This window comes from Rhododendron vialii, chromosome 1a, assembly GCF_030253575.1.
Source record: "Rhododendron vialii isolate Sample 1 chromosome 1a, ASM3025357v1".
NCBI classification, from domain to species: Eukaryota; Viridiplantae; Streptophyta; class Magnoliopsida; order Ericales; family Ericaceae; genus Rhododendron; species Rhododendron vialii.
Genome location: NC_080557.1, coordinates 5,276,933 through 5,292,828, shown reverse-complemented (window position 1 = coordinate 5,292,828; position 15,896 = coordinate 5,276,933). Strand labels below are relative to the sequence as shown.

The 15,896-nt window shown below is 40.8% G+C and overlaps 2 protein-coding genes across 2 annotated transcripts; both read left to right on the top strand.

Moving 5' to 3' along the window:
* Positions 1–1,868: 1,868 nt before the first annotated feature.
* On the top strand, positions 1,869–6,615 carry LOC131299088 (uncharacterized). The gene is made up of 2 exons (XM_058324651.1): positions 1,869–2,927; positions 5,539–6,615. Exons 1-2 carry the CDS (start codon positions 2,685–2,687, stop codon positions 6,418–6,420), a joined length of 1,125 nt encoding a protein of 374 aa, XP_058180634.1. The 5' UTR covers positions 1,869–2,684; the 3' UTR covers positions 6,421–6,615.
* A 7,969-nt stretch (positions 6,616–14,584) lies between these two features.
* LOC131326822 (uncharacterized) lies at positions 14,585–15,219 on the top strand. Its single transcript, XM_058359711.1, has 3 exons — positions 14,585–14,707; positions 14,872–14,904; positions 15,025–15,219. Exons 1-3 carry the CDS (start codon positions 14,585–14,587, stop codon positions 15,217–15,219), a joined length of 351 nt encoding a protein of 116 aa, XP_058215694.1.
* The last annotated feature ends 677 nt before the right edge of the window (positions 15,220–15,896 follow it).

The following is a 15,896-nucleotide window of genomic DNA, read 5'->3' as shown; positions in this document are numbered from 1 at the left end:
AAATCCCAGTAACGCCACTGATGACCATGGCATTCACTTATCCTTTTCCAGCCAATGTTGTCTTGCCCACAAAGATGTATAAGTTCGTAAACCTTGTCATTTTGGTTTCTCTGCCTAGTACCATTTGAGGTTCAATTGATAACGCTTGTGGGGATAGAAGTGATAGAAGGTTTTGTGTTAGAATTAGAATTATTGATTTTGTTTATGTTCTATGAAAAAATTGATTTCTTAAAAGTATAGGTAAAATGTCTTTATTAAAAAGTCATTTTGAAAAACAAGAAAATACTTTGCTGTAATCCTAAATAACTAATGTTTTGATATGAGTTTTTGGCTAATTACCTTCGTGCAAAAAGAGTTTTTTAGTGGGCAATAGTTCACAATAATGACACTGCCGACGAGTCGCCTATTAAATTAGATTCATTGTACCTAAGGGTGGAGCAAGGAATTTTGTTTGTTGGGGACAAAAATTAGATTCACATCTTAGATACTTTTCATTTCCAAATCCAAAGAATAAGTAAATTAAGAGGTTAATTATAAAATAGATATACACTTATAAAATGTATTTCTGCTTTATAATTAATTGGTCCCAAAGGCTAGAAAATATTTTGAAAACGATGCATGACTGGTTTAGTCCCAGCGATTACCTGGTATACGTGGGACAAAAAATAGTAAATAAATGGGGACCAAAATAGATTGGCAGAGTGATTTCGTACACTTACATTAGGCTAGGAGGACAAAAATGAAAAACGCTGAAAAGACTACTCCAAGAAGTACGTGTGGAGTCTTTGGATCAAAGTCACGCATGCCCAAGTCAATTGGAATATGAAGCGCTTAGCATCGACATCGACACCGACATCGACCAAGACAAAGGGTAGAACCATCCAATGACCAAGACTTAGCATTTAAGTCCGTGGAACCCATGACTCCGACAGGATATCTATTTAATTTTTTTAAAAAATATATAACGGGGATGGGGTGCTTACCAATTTTTTTTTTCAAACTTTAGAAATATTTTCATTGATACGAAAATTATACATCGGGAACGCCCGAATGGGTAGCCATCTTCAAGGAGGGAGGAAAACAACCACAAAAGAGGCCTAAACTCACAAACAAACATTTAGGACCTCACACAAACAAGATTCTTTTCCGATCTCGAAAAGCCATCAAGATGACGTAGAAAACCCACCACAACAACACACACAATGAGTGAGAGAAAGTCCCACGCAGGGGAAGAAAACCAACCAAAAAAACAGCTAACAAAAACTAAAGCAAAACCTACGAGCAAACAACAGATCCACACCCGGCCCTAAGTTGAGCCACCCAAAAACGCCGATCAAGACCCTCATTGCCGCCACTGCTGCTGCCACAAGGGTGGTCGAGAGACAGCAAAGACCACAGAATGGAACCTTGATCACCACAACAGCCACACCACACTGTACAGCAATACCAATTACTATCTTTGTCTCAAGAAACAAGACTACATTCGGTTTCATTTTAGTGATCCAACCCTATCTCTTTGCGCATAGTCCTTAATTAAATTTTTCCTTAATTATTACTTCCTCAATTCTAATTTTTTAGTCATTTTTGGAAATTCGTGCGACTTTTCAATTAATTATACCTTATAATCTATAATATTCTAAGTGATTTTGTAAACTTTGTTTAATAGTACAAATCGAGAGCAATTAAACAAGATTCATATTGTATATAAAAAGTATTAGCAACTGACAAATATAACCAATTTAAAATCTCCTTAAGATGGAATGAGGTACTAAAAAATGGAGACTGCGGAAATACTATAATTTCTCTATCTATCGCTCCATTGGCATTAAGTTGGCTTACATTCCTAGGTAACCGGCGTCATATTTAAATCGAATTAGGAAGATGCATTCACCGTACGTATGATAGCACTCTTTTGTATTATATATGTGAAGCATCCAACGGTATCTATCTACCTATATATATACATACTTACGTAATGGGCCAGTGATGCACTTGTGCAAAGATAATGGCTACACCCAGATATATCGCATTGAAAAAGCTTGGGAGAGATATACAGGGAGAAGAGAGTGGGGGGGAAAGGGAGAGCGGGGGGGAGAGAGAATATGGAGAGAGAAACAGGCGAACTCCCGATGACGAGAGTGGGAGAGGAGTTTTGGATGGAGAGAACGAGACACCATGGATTGCGAGAATGAGAGAGTACACGACGAGAAGAGAGAATAAGGAGAAAGAGGGAGAGAGCACGCGAGCGAGAGAGAGGGAGGAGAGGAATGGAGAGAGCGAAGAAGAGATAAGAGTGAGGATGGAGAGAGATAGAGAGACATGGAAGGACAGAACAGAGGAATGGCTTTGTGATGCAGCAATGAGAGGGGATGTTGAATCACTAAAGGAAATAATGAAAATAGATGGTTACATTCTGGATAAAGTTTTGGTGGGAAGTTTCAAAGGAAAAAATCCTCTTCACATAGCTACATCAACAGGGCAGAAAGAGTTTGTTCTAGAACTTTTGGAGTATAAACAAGATCTTGCTAAAGCTGTAGACATGGAACTAGGCACTGCTCTTCACATAGCATCCTCTAAGGGGTATCTAGAGATTGTGGAACTTTTATTGGAAGTTAGCCCTGAGATGTGCACGGCTCGTGATCGAGAAGGTAATAACTCTCTTCATATCGCTGCCATGAAAGGTAATGTTGAAAGGTAATGTTGAAGTATTAAAGCTGTTGCTTCGAACCAACCCCCACTCAGCTCGAGTTATTGTGGATCAAGGTGACAATATTTTGCACTTGTGTGTAAACTATAATCAGCTTGCAAGTTTGAAACTAGTGCTAGACAAGGTGCGAGACAAGACTGGAGATGAAAAGTTTGTCAATTCTACTGATAAAAATGGCAACAACATATTGCATCTCGCAGTTTTTGGTAAACGATGTGAGGTACGTCCATATTCAAACTTTTTATTGTTAAATTTTTGGCAATATTTTTTTGGACAATCTAAAATAATTCCAATCATAAAGCCTGGCCAGCAACACTAATTGAGGACTCTAACCTAAAGTAAAAACAAAATAATAAATGATACTTCTAGCAAAAATGCTAGCTAGGCTTGCAACAAAATTTTACAACATATATAGTTATAACATTTTTACACGTTACCGTTGGGGTTCAGGAACTCAAGACGTGTAAGGATGTTCATGGGCCCTAATACTGACATATAAAGATATTATAACAATGTTGTAGGATTTTGTTATAAGCCTAACAATTTTGGTCTGATGTCTACCCTAAAGCTAGCTCTCTAATACGATTTGGGGTTTTTCGAAGCAAATAGGAAACACTTTCGCCAAGGGCGGTACTACACTTAGGCTCCACTAGGCTATAGCCCAGGTGCAATTCCAAAGAATTAAAAATAAATAATAAATTATGTGTAAAGTTTCGGTCTAAGTGAATTTATCCCAACACACCATCCTCCCATTCAGCCTAGCTCAATCCACCATCTGTTTGAACGGCGTGAAGATCTTATTTGTTTGATCATTTTATCATAAATGGTCATAATTAATTTTTGTCTTTAGGGCTCTTGTAATCAAATATCTGCTCTTTATTTGGAATTTTATAGAATAGATACTTGATTATGAGAGTTCTAGATGCAAATATTAATTATGACCTTCTAGAACAATATGATCAAAAAAATAAGATATTCGCACTGATTCAAACGGATTAAAAAAATGGGGTACTTGATTTTTTTAGATAGTTTATATATTTAAAAATATGGTTAAAATTAGTTATAACCATTTAGAATAATATAATCAGAAAAATAAGATCTTGAAATGATTCAAACGAATGAAAAATTGAAGCACTTAATTTTTTTGAGACTGTTTAATAATATAAGAGAAATCAAGAGAGAGAAGTGAAAAATAATATAAAAGAAATTGTTGATGAACAGTCGTTCAGTATATATACCAAAGTATTGTAGTGAAATGTATTTATCTAAGCTTTTATCTAATTGCTTTAGGTGGGTTTTCTCGGTTTTAGGTTGCTATGATAGCTAATATTTTATTTTTGCTACTCTGGTGTACATACTCTAATGGAACAACAAAATAAAAAGGGAGGAAAAACACTTTTGTACTTTTGTTTTGTTTATTTTTAAATATTTATATATTTTTATACGAGTTTGCCTTCTTTTTGGTTCACATATATAAATTTTGGTTAGCCCAGGACGAAATAAATTCCTGGTTCCACCCTTGACTTTCGCAGTAGTACAAGTATAGAATACTGACTAAAAGCGATAGTATTGTGCACATCCCGATCGTTGCTCTTGGCAATCTACAGTTGGATGGTTGAAATTAGGCACAACACCTAGCAATCCAGACCGTTGATTGCCAAGATCAATGGTCGGGGTGTGCACATCATGGTGCGCACAACACCCTCCCTGGGTTCTCCAAAGTGTTACAAAAAATTTCTAATTCCAGTAGGAAATTAAAAAGAACTATGGAATCTCATCCAAAAAAAAATAAAACAAAATACAACAGATAGAAAAACCCTTGGATTTGAGGTCGAAGGAAAAGAGTCCTCAAGTGGAGAACGAGTGGCTTATTTAAAAGAAGGAAGACCTTTACAAGAGATGAAGGGAAGAAGAACAACACTCTCGGAGAGAATTGAAAATCTTTAGAGCAAATTTAGGTACACTACATTATTTCACTACTTGGTACAGTACTATATTTCATGTGAGGTCCATTCCTGGTCTAATACAACTTCAAAAACAAATATCCATAAATTTTAAAATTTTATTGTATGGGATCCTGTAGAAAATTAGCTCCAACGAATATCGGTAAGTATTATTTCTCGATCCATTGGGGCAGAACTGTTCAATTGTGTAGTTTCGTCTCTACGAATCCAGAAAATAATACTTACCGATATTCGTTGGAGCTGATTTTTTAAAGGACCCCATAAAATATTATTTTAGAATTTATGGACATTTTTCTATATCTTTTTGGAATTCAAAATGGACCTCACATAAAATGTAGTGTAACTATGTAGTGGAACATGTAGTGTATGTAGTATTAAGAGAGAAGAACAATAGAGGTGGCGGCAAGGTTTGTAGTTGTAGAGAGCGGACCTTTGGGTTGTTTGGCATAAGACAAACGTTATTTATCTCATGTTTAATTGAACTAAATAATTAAGTTTTTTGATTTGTCTTACATTTTAAAATTTTTGTTAGTTTTGTATCAAATTTATTATATATAGATTTTCACTTAGTCTTGATGAGAGTAATTTAATTAAGAAGTAAAATATTATGATTCCACGGCTAAAAAATTGTTTACGAAAACTACAATTATAGGGTGCTCATAGATGACCACCAATTGGTATCCAACACTCTTCTCCACACATGAATATTATGTGATGGAGAAGGGAGTTGGGGACCACGTGGCGAAGTCTCACTGAATATTTATTCCTAAAATCTACCTTATTGAACTTTTCCTTTTCTATGTATAATGTATGTATATCTTCTTTGATTTTTAGCTAAATCTTAGAAAGTGTATATACATATTTCAGATTATCAAATATTTGCTGCTGGAGCGACCGAAAGAAAAAAAAGGTGTCGAAGAGCTTGGCCAAAAAATGGATGTGAATGCAAGAAATGGAAGTGGGTGGACGGCGTTGGATATTCATTCCCGAATAGCAAAGAGTGATGATAACATTAGTGAGTATCGTGATATCAAAAGCGTCCTACGTGAATCTGGGGCTAAAAAGTCCTACAAACTTTTTTTTCCATTTGATCCTTCTTGGCAGAAGAAGAAAAAGGATACATTAATGATTGTATCATCGCTGATGGCAACGATGTCATTTCAAGTTGGGATCAACCCTCCTGGAGGTGTTTGGCAAGAGACATCAGAAGGACACGAAGCTGGAAAAGCTGTAATTGCTTATACCAATTCCAAATCGTATCCGTACTTGGTGTATTTCAACACGATAGGATTCCTTCTGTCTTTGACTACAATCTTAGAGCTCATTGTTGTTTTGCCAACGCAAAAAAGGGCTTTTGGGATTATTCGAGCTGGAATCTCGTGGTTGACGATCATGATCATGGCATTCACTTATACATTTTCCGTCACTGTTCTCGCTCCCACGGAGATGTATAAGTCCGTATACCTTGTCATTTTGGCTACTGTTGCTGTCTGGGCCGTTGGGATAACATTTTTCCGCGTAGCAACACAAGAGGTTCAATTGATACTACTTAGCCTGCCACTATCTCTGCCAGTAATACTAGCTTTAGCTTTGCCTGCAATTTTATATGGATGTTACAGTGGAGCGGCCGAATATTTTTGTCCAACTGAGCCCATTGAAAGTACTGTCCAGTCGACTGGAGATACGGCCTCACCACCAAATCCAACTGCAGCTAGCCAGAACGAGACGAGTGTTTCGATCCCGGAGTAATTATTCAATGGCCTTTGGCAGTGCCAAGTCACCACGTGTTGGTGCCCTAAAAGCACTCAATAGTTGTTCTTCGATCATGCAATGCCTTGAGTTTTTTATTATTTTTGCTTGTCCTCGTTGTGTTTGTACTTTGTGGTTATGCTACAAATTTAAGTTACTTGTGTCGTGCATCTAATAAGATTTGTGGTATTAATACTCTTCTGTCTCATTTTTTTGTTTTTGTTTCATATACTATTTTGAAATGTCTAAAATTGTTTCCTGTCAAAGAAAAGTCAAAGAGAGAGGTGTGTAGATTTTCATAAGCTAACCCTCATAAATGATTAAAAGTAACTTTAAAATTAAAGTGTCTTGATATATATCATTTAAATGTGCGTGGAAGTTCGTGAATGTATATTCATCACAAAGAAATCTCTATTGAAACTCTGGTTTATTGACAGTAATGAGGGGTATTTTGGCTTAATAATCTTTGGACTATTTTTTTTTTTGCCTTATATATTCATAATTTTTTGCATTTTTTAATATTCTGTTAATTTCTAGGAATATGTATTTGTCTCGATGAGAGGAATCTAAAAGCTAGAAAGTTATGATCAAAACGGATAGGAATCTAGATAGCTAGGAGAGAAGTAAAATGTTCACTAAATATGAAGATAATACAAAATAGACAAATTTTTGAATTATTTTTGTCTTTATTCAAGTTTTAATTGTTTTGGGTTATAATTTAATAAAGGGAAAATTTCAAAAAAGTCCTGAACTTTCAGGGACCTTACAAAAAAACACTTGAACTTGAACTAATAACAAAGGACACCTAAACTTACCATTCCATTAACAAAAAAGCCCTCGCCGTCCAATTCCGTCAATTTGTAACTGATGGAGTAAACCTCCCTTTTTTTTTACTTTTTACTTTTAAAAATTACTTTTAACTTTCTTTTTTAGTAGTAAATAAATATGCAATAAAATTTCTTTTTTTTCATACTATTTATAAAAAATTACTTTAACCTTATTTTTTACTATTTACTAAAATAACTTTAACCCTCCCTTTTTTTTAGAAATTCCACCCCACCGAGCCACCCCACTAATGAACCCCACAACCAACCACCAAAGCCCCAACCCCAATTTCGTAAATAGTTAAAAAAACGATGGTGAAAGTAATTTTTTAAAAAATAGTAAGAAAAAAAACTTTATTTCATATTTATTTATTACTAAAAAAGAAAGAGTTAAAAGTAATTTTTGAAAGTAAAAAATAAAACGAAGGTTAAAAAAGGAGATTAATTTTCACACTCCCCTCTTAATAGCCACTCCTTTTTTTTTTTAGTATTGAAAGTGTATGAATTTTTTTTTGCTAAAAGACAAAAAGGGAGTGTGGTTATCAAAAAGGGGAGTGTGAAAATCATCTCCCTCAAAAAAAGTAATTTCAAAATTCTTAAATTGAGGCTAAGGCTTTGGTGACTGGTTACGGGGTTGATTGGTGGAGTGTGGACGAATTTCTGGAAAAAAAAAAAGACAGAGAGAGGGAGGGAAATGTAAAATTTGAAAGTAAAAAAAAAAGGGGGTTATTTTTGTAAATAGTAAAAAATGGGGTTAAAATAATTTTTGATAAATATTAAGAAAAAAGAATTTTGTTGTATATTTATTTATTACTTAAAAAATTTTAAAGTAATTTTTTGAAAAAAAAAGTAAAAAAAAAAAGGGGGAGGTTAACGCCTTCTGTTAGCTCCATCCGTTACAAATTGATGAAATTGGATGGTGGTTTTTTTGTTAACGGAATGGTATGTTTAGGTGTCTTTTTGTCATTAGTTAAAGTCCAGAAATTTTTTTGTAAATTTTTTGAAAGTTTAGGGGTTCTTTTGAAATTTTTCCTTTAATAAATTCCTCTCGTCGAGAGGAATTAATAATTTACAAAAATTTAACGCAAAACTTACAACGACGAAACAAATTTGAATGAAGACAAAAAGTAATCCATAAGAATTATTAACCATATCCACGCTTATTGAGTGATGGTCAGTGAAACCGTCGTATTGTGCAATTTCATAAGAAAAACACGGGATCGAATTTAAACAAATTAATTGGATAAAAATTTAAATGGAACAATGAATAAACATGGAAGTTAGTTAGTGGGGTTTGTGGGCACATGCCCCAAAAATTTCAGTTTTGCTAAAATCGGGTGCCCCCCTTTTCTGGAAAAGCGCATCGAAACGCTACAATTCAGAATCGCCACTTGGGTTTTGCGGTTTGCACCCAAGGAACCGAACTTGAAACGTTTGCTACGTTATTTGATTTTGAAAAGGCGTGTAGACTGGACCATTATCACCTTCGATATCTGAGGTTCGGAAGCCAGGTTACGAGAGAGGAAGAGTTTTATGGCACTCCTCTCGCCCAATCCGGAGATCGGTCTCTACTCAGGCATTTTGTAAAATATTTGCATTTTTTTTCTCATTATTCATTCTTTGAGCCAGTTAGGGCTGGAGAACAGTTAAAGGGAATTAAAACTGCAACAAGTTGCATTTATGTGACAAAATGTGATGGATGTTGATTCTAAGCAAATGTAATAGATTAAGAACAAGTACCTATGAGTGCTCAAACAAACTGGAGTACGCTGTTGCGAAATGGGGCTGGTAGGAATGAGCCTGTATGCACCGGACACGCCACTGCATACAGCAACTACATGTGTACTCCACTTCACTACTGGCGTGCACCGGTAGATCTAAGTTCATAGTTCCTACTCTCAACCCTCTGGGCTCTGAAAATGACCAGTGCACACCCAGGACAAACCACGCAGTTTATATAGTAAGATATATACAGATACAGACAGCCGAAATGGATCTATAGAAATAAGATGAACAGGACACCACATAAACAGTGTGGGGAACAAATAGAGGCCATGGCTTAGCTGCCACGCAAGGGCCAGCCACTGGAATGGATACGACTGTCGTACGCCAGTGGTAAGGCACCGTATGCTAGTAATACCTCTTCACCCAGTGCTTGACTTTGCACCATCTGGGCTCTGAAACATGACCAGAAGGATCCCAGAGGCCTTCTAAAACAAGAGTAACATGTAAATAACTATCCAGTTCTATAATACAGAAAGCCTAAATTGGTTTTAGCATGTAGTAAGGTGATAAAATGAAAAGGAAAACAGAAAATGGATGGTAAGTGGTCTCCACACAACGTTGCACGTACTGCCATAACTGGTGTACGGCTCTACAGTACTGGCGTGAGCCATTGATGATCCCACACGATCTTTGAAACCATGCGAGCTTTAGGGGCAGGATTGGTATTGATTACCAGCCTTGACCCTGCCAGCCCCCCTCAAGGGTCAGAACAGAAAACTTCACAAAAGGTGGTATACCTTTAGTTTAGAGGTTGATGGAGTGTTGGAGCTTTGAGCTTGAGGTATGAGGGGTGGATGATGAATGTAAAGGTGTTGTGGTGTGTGGCAGGAGGATCTCTGCCTGTTCTTATAGTGGAGAAAAGAAAGAAGAAACAAAGAGCTAAGGGAAATGGAAGGAGATAAAGACTTAGAACTTTTATGGTGGTTAACCTCTTGCATATAAATGCAAAGGGGGTATTTATAGGCAAAGAGAGCTTGTGAAGGGGTGTAACCAGTTGGGGTTAAGGGCTGGTTTGGTTAGCAAGGAAGTCTCCATGCATTAATGCATGGGACTTGGCTTGAAAGGGCTTGTAGAAGAGAAGGGGGAACAACCCGGCCTACTTGCAATCATCAGGGGACTGTAGGGTGTACTGGGAGGCCACAAAAATCTCGAGCACGTGGTTGAATAGGGATGATTTGACTGAGATAGACTGGCGTATGCAAGAATTTTACTTGCATCTGGTTGTAGCATCTGAGTCAACGGTCGATGATTGACACGTGGCAGGTCACCAGTGCACGCCAGCACAATACTGGCGTAAGCTAGTAGGGTTTTGTCGAGGCCATTTGGTTCTGGCTTTGAAGGTTTTGAAGGGTTTGAATAGAGGCTTGAGAGGGTTTTGAATGAGGTTTGGAACACTCAAAGCTCAAACATACCAACAGACTCGGAATGTTCTTAACCTTAATCATCATTGGGAAAAAAAAATCGTAAGTAAACTAATCTGGACAGTCCAGAATAGGGTGTCTACAGTCATCCCCCTTTTGACAGCACTTGGAGCACCATCGTCTCGGTACAAGTAATGTCAAAGGTTTTCTAGACACGCTTCCAGGCTATCCAGAACAGAACATACAGTCAAAGTAAGCACGAATACTTAAAGAACCTGATTGATTGAATTTGGACGGGTGGACTGCCGCTTGTTGAAATTGAACAGAATGGGCTGTCACTGCTGGGGATATATGGACGATAGATCGCCATTGATTCGACATCGATGGATAGAACCAGCCATCACAGAAGTCGAACTCTCCTGGGGAATAATCCATTCCATTGGGGAAAGATCCTGATATATGGACAAATCGTCATTTGATTTGAAACTGGACGGGTGGACCGTCGTTGATTTGAAATTGGGCGGGAGGACTGTTGTTGATTTGAAATTGGATGGGAGGACCGTCCTTGATTTGAGATTGGACAGGAGGACCGTTGACTTGAAACTGGATGAATATATCGTCGTTGATTTGAAATTGGACGGATAGATCGTCATTGATTTGAAATTGGCTCCTGCTTGGGAATAAGTTCACCACGGGTACCAACATGAATCAGAGTAACATGGGCTTCCGTTGGGAGTGAGTTTCGATGTAAAGAGTGGTTTTTGGCCTGAGGCCCAATTATTACTGGCGTACGGCCGAATAAGACTGGTGTACGTCAGAAGTTTAGCAGACCCGAGCCCAGACCTAGGCCAGACCCGGCCCAGTTGCTCTCCCATGTTGTATACTTCTGAGACAGTGCAGAAATCGCCCTCCATCGGTTTCGAAACTCTCCCAATCTCTCAAACCTCCCAATCTCTCACAAACCCTCTCATCTTCTTCCAAAACCCATTCACCCAAACTTAATCTTGGCGGAACCAGCCGGCAGAAGTAGCGGCAATGGAGGCGGCAGTGAAAAGGCTCAACCGAGGAGTGAAATCGAGGCCATGGGCGTTCAAATCAACGATCAATCAACTACAAAGGCTTCGTCGAGCATTAGTGCAGAAGCTACAGGCGTGGATGGTGGTGGCGATGGCCATGCAACGGAGGTAATTGGCAATGGCGAACGGCGTATGCCTGTGTCGGCCGGTCCAAAGGGTCCACGAGTGAGCCGACTGGACTTCAAGAGTGGTGTGGAGGCCTTGGTAGTGACCGGAATGGGCTGGGTCGGAGCCAGTGCTGGCAGTAGTAGCGGTAGTTGCGGTGGAAGTGGTGATGACCGACCGGGGACGCCGCTGAGGGATCCGGCACGGGGCAAACACCCGGTGGTTATGGAGGAGGCTTCCGGAGAAGTACCGGTAAAGGCAGGCGAGCTTAGGCCAGCAGCAGGGTCTTCGGCGCACGTTCCCATTACGCGCGGAGACTTCGCGGAATTTGTAATAGAGGAGGAGCTTGGCCGATTGCTCCGAGAGAATCCGGCGGTGGTTGCTACAGTAATATCTGCTCGGGAGGATAGACAGAGGCAGATTGCGAGAGCCGAGGAGGAGGAGCATTTGAGAGCCGAGGCCGAAGGGGCTAAAGCCGAGGAGGAGGTCTTTGTGAGAGAGACTGAGTCAGCTGAGAGGGCTCAGGAGGGGGAGATATGGGCGCATGAGCGCGCGGTGATGCTGGCTGAGCCTTTACGGTAGGCACGCCGTGCCAAGTTCATGGCAGAGACGTACGTTCCACCAAAGCCATATTTGTTCTTACTGTCTGGGGTTGAGAGCTACGTGCCTCGGCGAGATAGCTATGACGCAGAGCTCCTTCTAAGGGACCCTGAGAGACACTTATCCGTGACTTGGGCACAAGTATACTCCCAAACTTGCTTCGACTTCCAACTTGAAATTGCATTGTTGTAGCCTCATGCTACTTGAAGTTGTATTTGCATTGTTTGTAATGCATGTAACTCGAACTTAGACTTGACTTTGTAGAATGCCATGATTACTTGATTCGACTGATAGTACCTTTGAACTTGATAGGATTTGTCAATAATGAGCTTGAATCGACCGTAGATTCCCTCGACTAATAATGTAACATTGGAATTTGAAATTGACTAAGTAGAACGCCACGATATGGTAATCATCAGAATAGCGTTCCCAATAGTTTGAATTGACTGTTTGATGAGTAGAACACCTTTGAAATCGACTGAAAAGCATACCCTGACGTAACTGCCTGGCAATAATGCCTTGATTGAGGTTGACTAGTAGAATGCCTTGTAACTTGGAACTCGATTGAGAAATGCCCTAAATTTGATTCGACTGATGGTGATACTAGATATAATGATAATGTGAACAAATACTCGGTAGCTTTGATCGACCTTTATAATGCCAGTTTCGACTGTAGTATTGCTTTTGAGATTCCGAATTCGACCGTCTGTTGGATTTGAATTGCGTTTGTTGACAAAACCTCTTTCTATGTTGGTTGTCGTTGTATGCAGAGAGCAGCAGCTAGTACTCGGGACCATGGTGGTCCAGCAAGCTCGCTTGATTTATACAGGGGGTTGCCGGAGCGAGTCAGAGCTTTGGTGGATGCTGCAGGGTTCAGGTCATTCATCCTTACGTTGACTGCAGTGAAGAGCGACCATGCCTTACTTACTACACTGGCCGAGAGGTGGTGGAATTCGTCGAATACCTTCCACCTTCCGATCGGGGAGATGACGGTGACCCCGTCAGACTTTGCGGCTCTTACTGGCCTGAGGGTAAGAGGCGAGCCTATCTTGTTTGACTCGGGGATTCACTGAGGCATTAAAGTGGTTCTTAGGACTGGTATCGGTGGGGGAGGCAGAGACAATTCACTATGACCAGTTCAAAAGGTACTTGTAGGGGAGGGTACCGGATTCAGAGCAGGAGGAGGAGCAGATGGCGAGGGCCTATCTGTTGTATTTGTTTGGGGCTACGCTATACCCAAACAAGCGAGCTACAGTGCACCTGTCCTACTTGCCAGCCCTTTACGACCTACGCATGGCCTCTAGGTACGACTGGGGAGGAGCAGCTTTGGGGGCTTGCTACGATTTCATGGGCGAGTTCTCACGAGGGAAGAAGGTGACTGCCGGCTACTGGAGAGTGTGGGAGGTAAGAAACGAAGCTTGTAGTTCATTTCCTATTTCATTCTCGCACTTGTCCTTGAATTGTACATGTACCGTATTCTGATGCTTTCATTGTTTGTTAAACCTGCAGTTGTGAGCCTATGAGGTGCTGAAGATGTACCCTCCGGAGAACAAGTGCCTGGACCTGAGGATGCTTCCATGAGCAATGATCTGGGGGCCTTTGCACAGAGGCAAGAAGAAATCCAAAGGGAGTCTTTTAGCCTTCAGGTCATACCTCGACGAGCTGTCGAGTATTTAGGTAAGCAGTTCTTTCATCAGTTATCTTTGCCTTTGAATTACTTTAATGTTGTTGCTGATGTTCATTTGATTTTGGCCTTGATCATTATGCAGGTGGACTGGACTCCGTGGAGAAATGCAGAACCTGAGCCTGAGTACCTGGCGAGGAGCAGGGTGGTGACCGCGAGTTGAGTACTATTGGAGTCGGCTTTCGGGTTGCAGTGGTATTTGGGTGACCGGGTGACGCGACAGTCACTTGGCTTTCCTAAGTACCCGGTTCCTGGGCCAGTCCCACCTCACGCTTCTCACACAGATCGATACACGCTGGCTGAGCTGCGACACTTCACTATTCCGGCGGGCCTTGCTGCTTTTCTGAGGCCTGAGCGTGACTATGTCGTCTATCGGAGACAAGATTTGGCGAGGCCACTTGGGGTGCTAGAGCACATAGCTGTGGAGGGCGAGGCTCTGGAGGCTGGCGGAGAGATGGGGCCAGAGGAGCAGGACAGCTTGCTCAAGGGAGCGGAGTGACTATGCTGTGGCAACGGGACTTCCTCGGCTTTCGTGGATGTTGTATGTGCGGGATCCGCAGGGAGAGGTTGCCATGGTTCGGTTTGAGCCAGCTAGGATAGAGCCAGCAGAGATCACAGGACCGGTATTATGTGCTTTCAGTTTCGATTCATTCCCTTGTGCTGTATCTGAACTGTACTTGAGTTGTATCCTGACTTTCATTCAGAAAATGTATCACAAGCGCCAATTGAATGGGTAAGGGAGGCTGCTCGCTTGATGCTGGCCATAGAGAAAGAGTTCCACAAGATCCAAGCGGTACTCCTTTGCAGTTGCACTACCCACCGGCGGTTCCGGCTCCTGCTGTACCGCCTCATGTATGATCCTAAAAACTTGTTCCATTCTGCTTTCAATACTTAAGTAGATCCGCTTTCGGTACCATGATAGGCTTTGATGCACTTTTCTTGATACTTCCTGTTTTTAGCATTTGAATATATACAATATGTACAATGTATGCTAAATAATTGAATGCACTGCGTAGGGACAAGCTAGGGCGGCTCCTAGGGGAAAGACGGTAAAACCAGTCTCCCAAAAGGGAAAGAGCAAGGCTCTAACCACGGCCCAGCGATAAGCAAGCACTGCGCAACCTGAATCCATAGGGGTGGTGATTACCCCAACTAGTGAGGTGACACAGTTTCAGAAGGAGCTGAGGAAAAGGCCAGACGAAGGGCCTGCGCAGAAGAGGGGAAGACAAGAGGAGGAAGAAGAGGAGGAAGAGCGCTCGCCCTTCAGTAGCGGCTCTGACGACTCCGCCAACGATCCTGGGTACAAGAAAGACCTGAGAGAGAGAGAGGATGAAGATGACGACGAGGACCTCTTTGATGACTGAGGGCTATCACTGAGCCTCAGACACTTTACTGCCTTTTGACCGTAGATACCATGACTTGATACGCCTGATACTTTGATTTTGGGATGTGTTCAGTGCATGCTATTTCTGTTTTGCTTGGGCCATGGTGCCGTCTGCGTACATTTCTACTTTTTGTTTCATGGATACGGACATATGATAGTAAATAATATCTGCACTTTACGTTTACTGATCTCCTTTTGACGAAATTGGCAAAGGAAAGGAATAATTCCGGAATAACCCGACACAAGAAAGATATCGGAAAACACCGAAAATTCCGCAAAAACGGGTGAGTATCTTGATAGTAAGAGAGCGGGGGGGGGGGGGGGGGAGAGGCGGGTGTGACCGCGCTAGTTTCCCCTGAGGTTTGAGTTGTGCAGTCGGGTCCAATTGTGGCTTAGCTATAGAACTGTTCCTCGGTTATAAAAAAAGAAGAAGAAGATTCTCACAAAGAGCTACCAGCAACACCGCACATCAAAAAGACTTTGGCAAACCTATTGTAGGTAGACAACTTCTAGGAGGTGAAAAAGTAAGCCGATAGAACGGCACTTTTGTGGCTTATTACTGCCTTCAACAACTTTGGCGTAACTGCATCAACAAATCCCAAATACAACCGTATGAACAACTTAGGGTTATTTGTGCTGAAATGTAGAGACTCGTGA

Excerpts from the sequence above, each read along its gene's own strand:
- LOC131326822 (XM_058359711.1), top strand. The coding sequence starts at position 14,585 with ATGGGTAAGGGAGGCTGCTCGCTTGATGCTGGCCATAGAGAAAGAGTT. Across the intron at positions 14,708-14,871 it reads CTCCTGCTGTACCGCCTCAT|GGACAAGCTAGGGCGGCTCC; the intron begins GTATGATCCTAA and ends TGCACTGCGTAG. Across the intron at positions 14,905-15,024 it reads CGGCTCCTAGGGGAAAGACG|TTTCAGAAGGAGCTGAGGAA; the intron begins GTAAAACCAGTC and ends GAGGTGACACAG.
- LOC131299088 (XM_058324651.1), top strand. The coding sequence starts at position 2,685 with ATGTTGAAAGGTAATGTTGAAGTATTAAAGCTGTTGCTTCGAACCAAC. Across the intron at positions 2,928-5,538 it reads TTTTTGGTAAACGATGTGAG|ATTATCAAATATTTGCTGCT; the intron begins GTACGTCCATAT and ends TACATATTTCAG.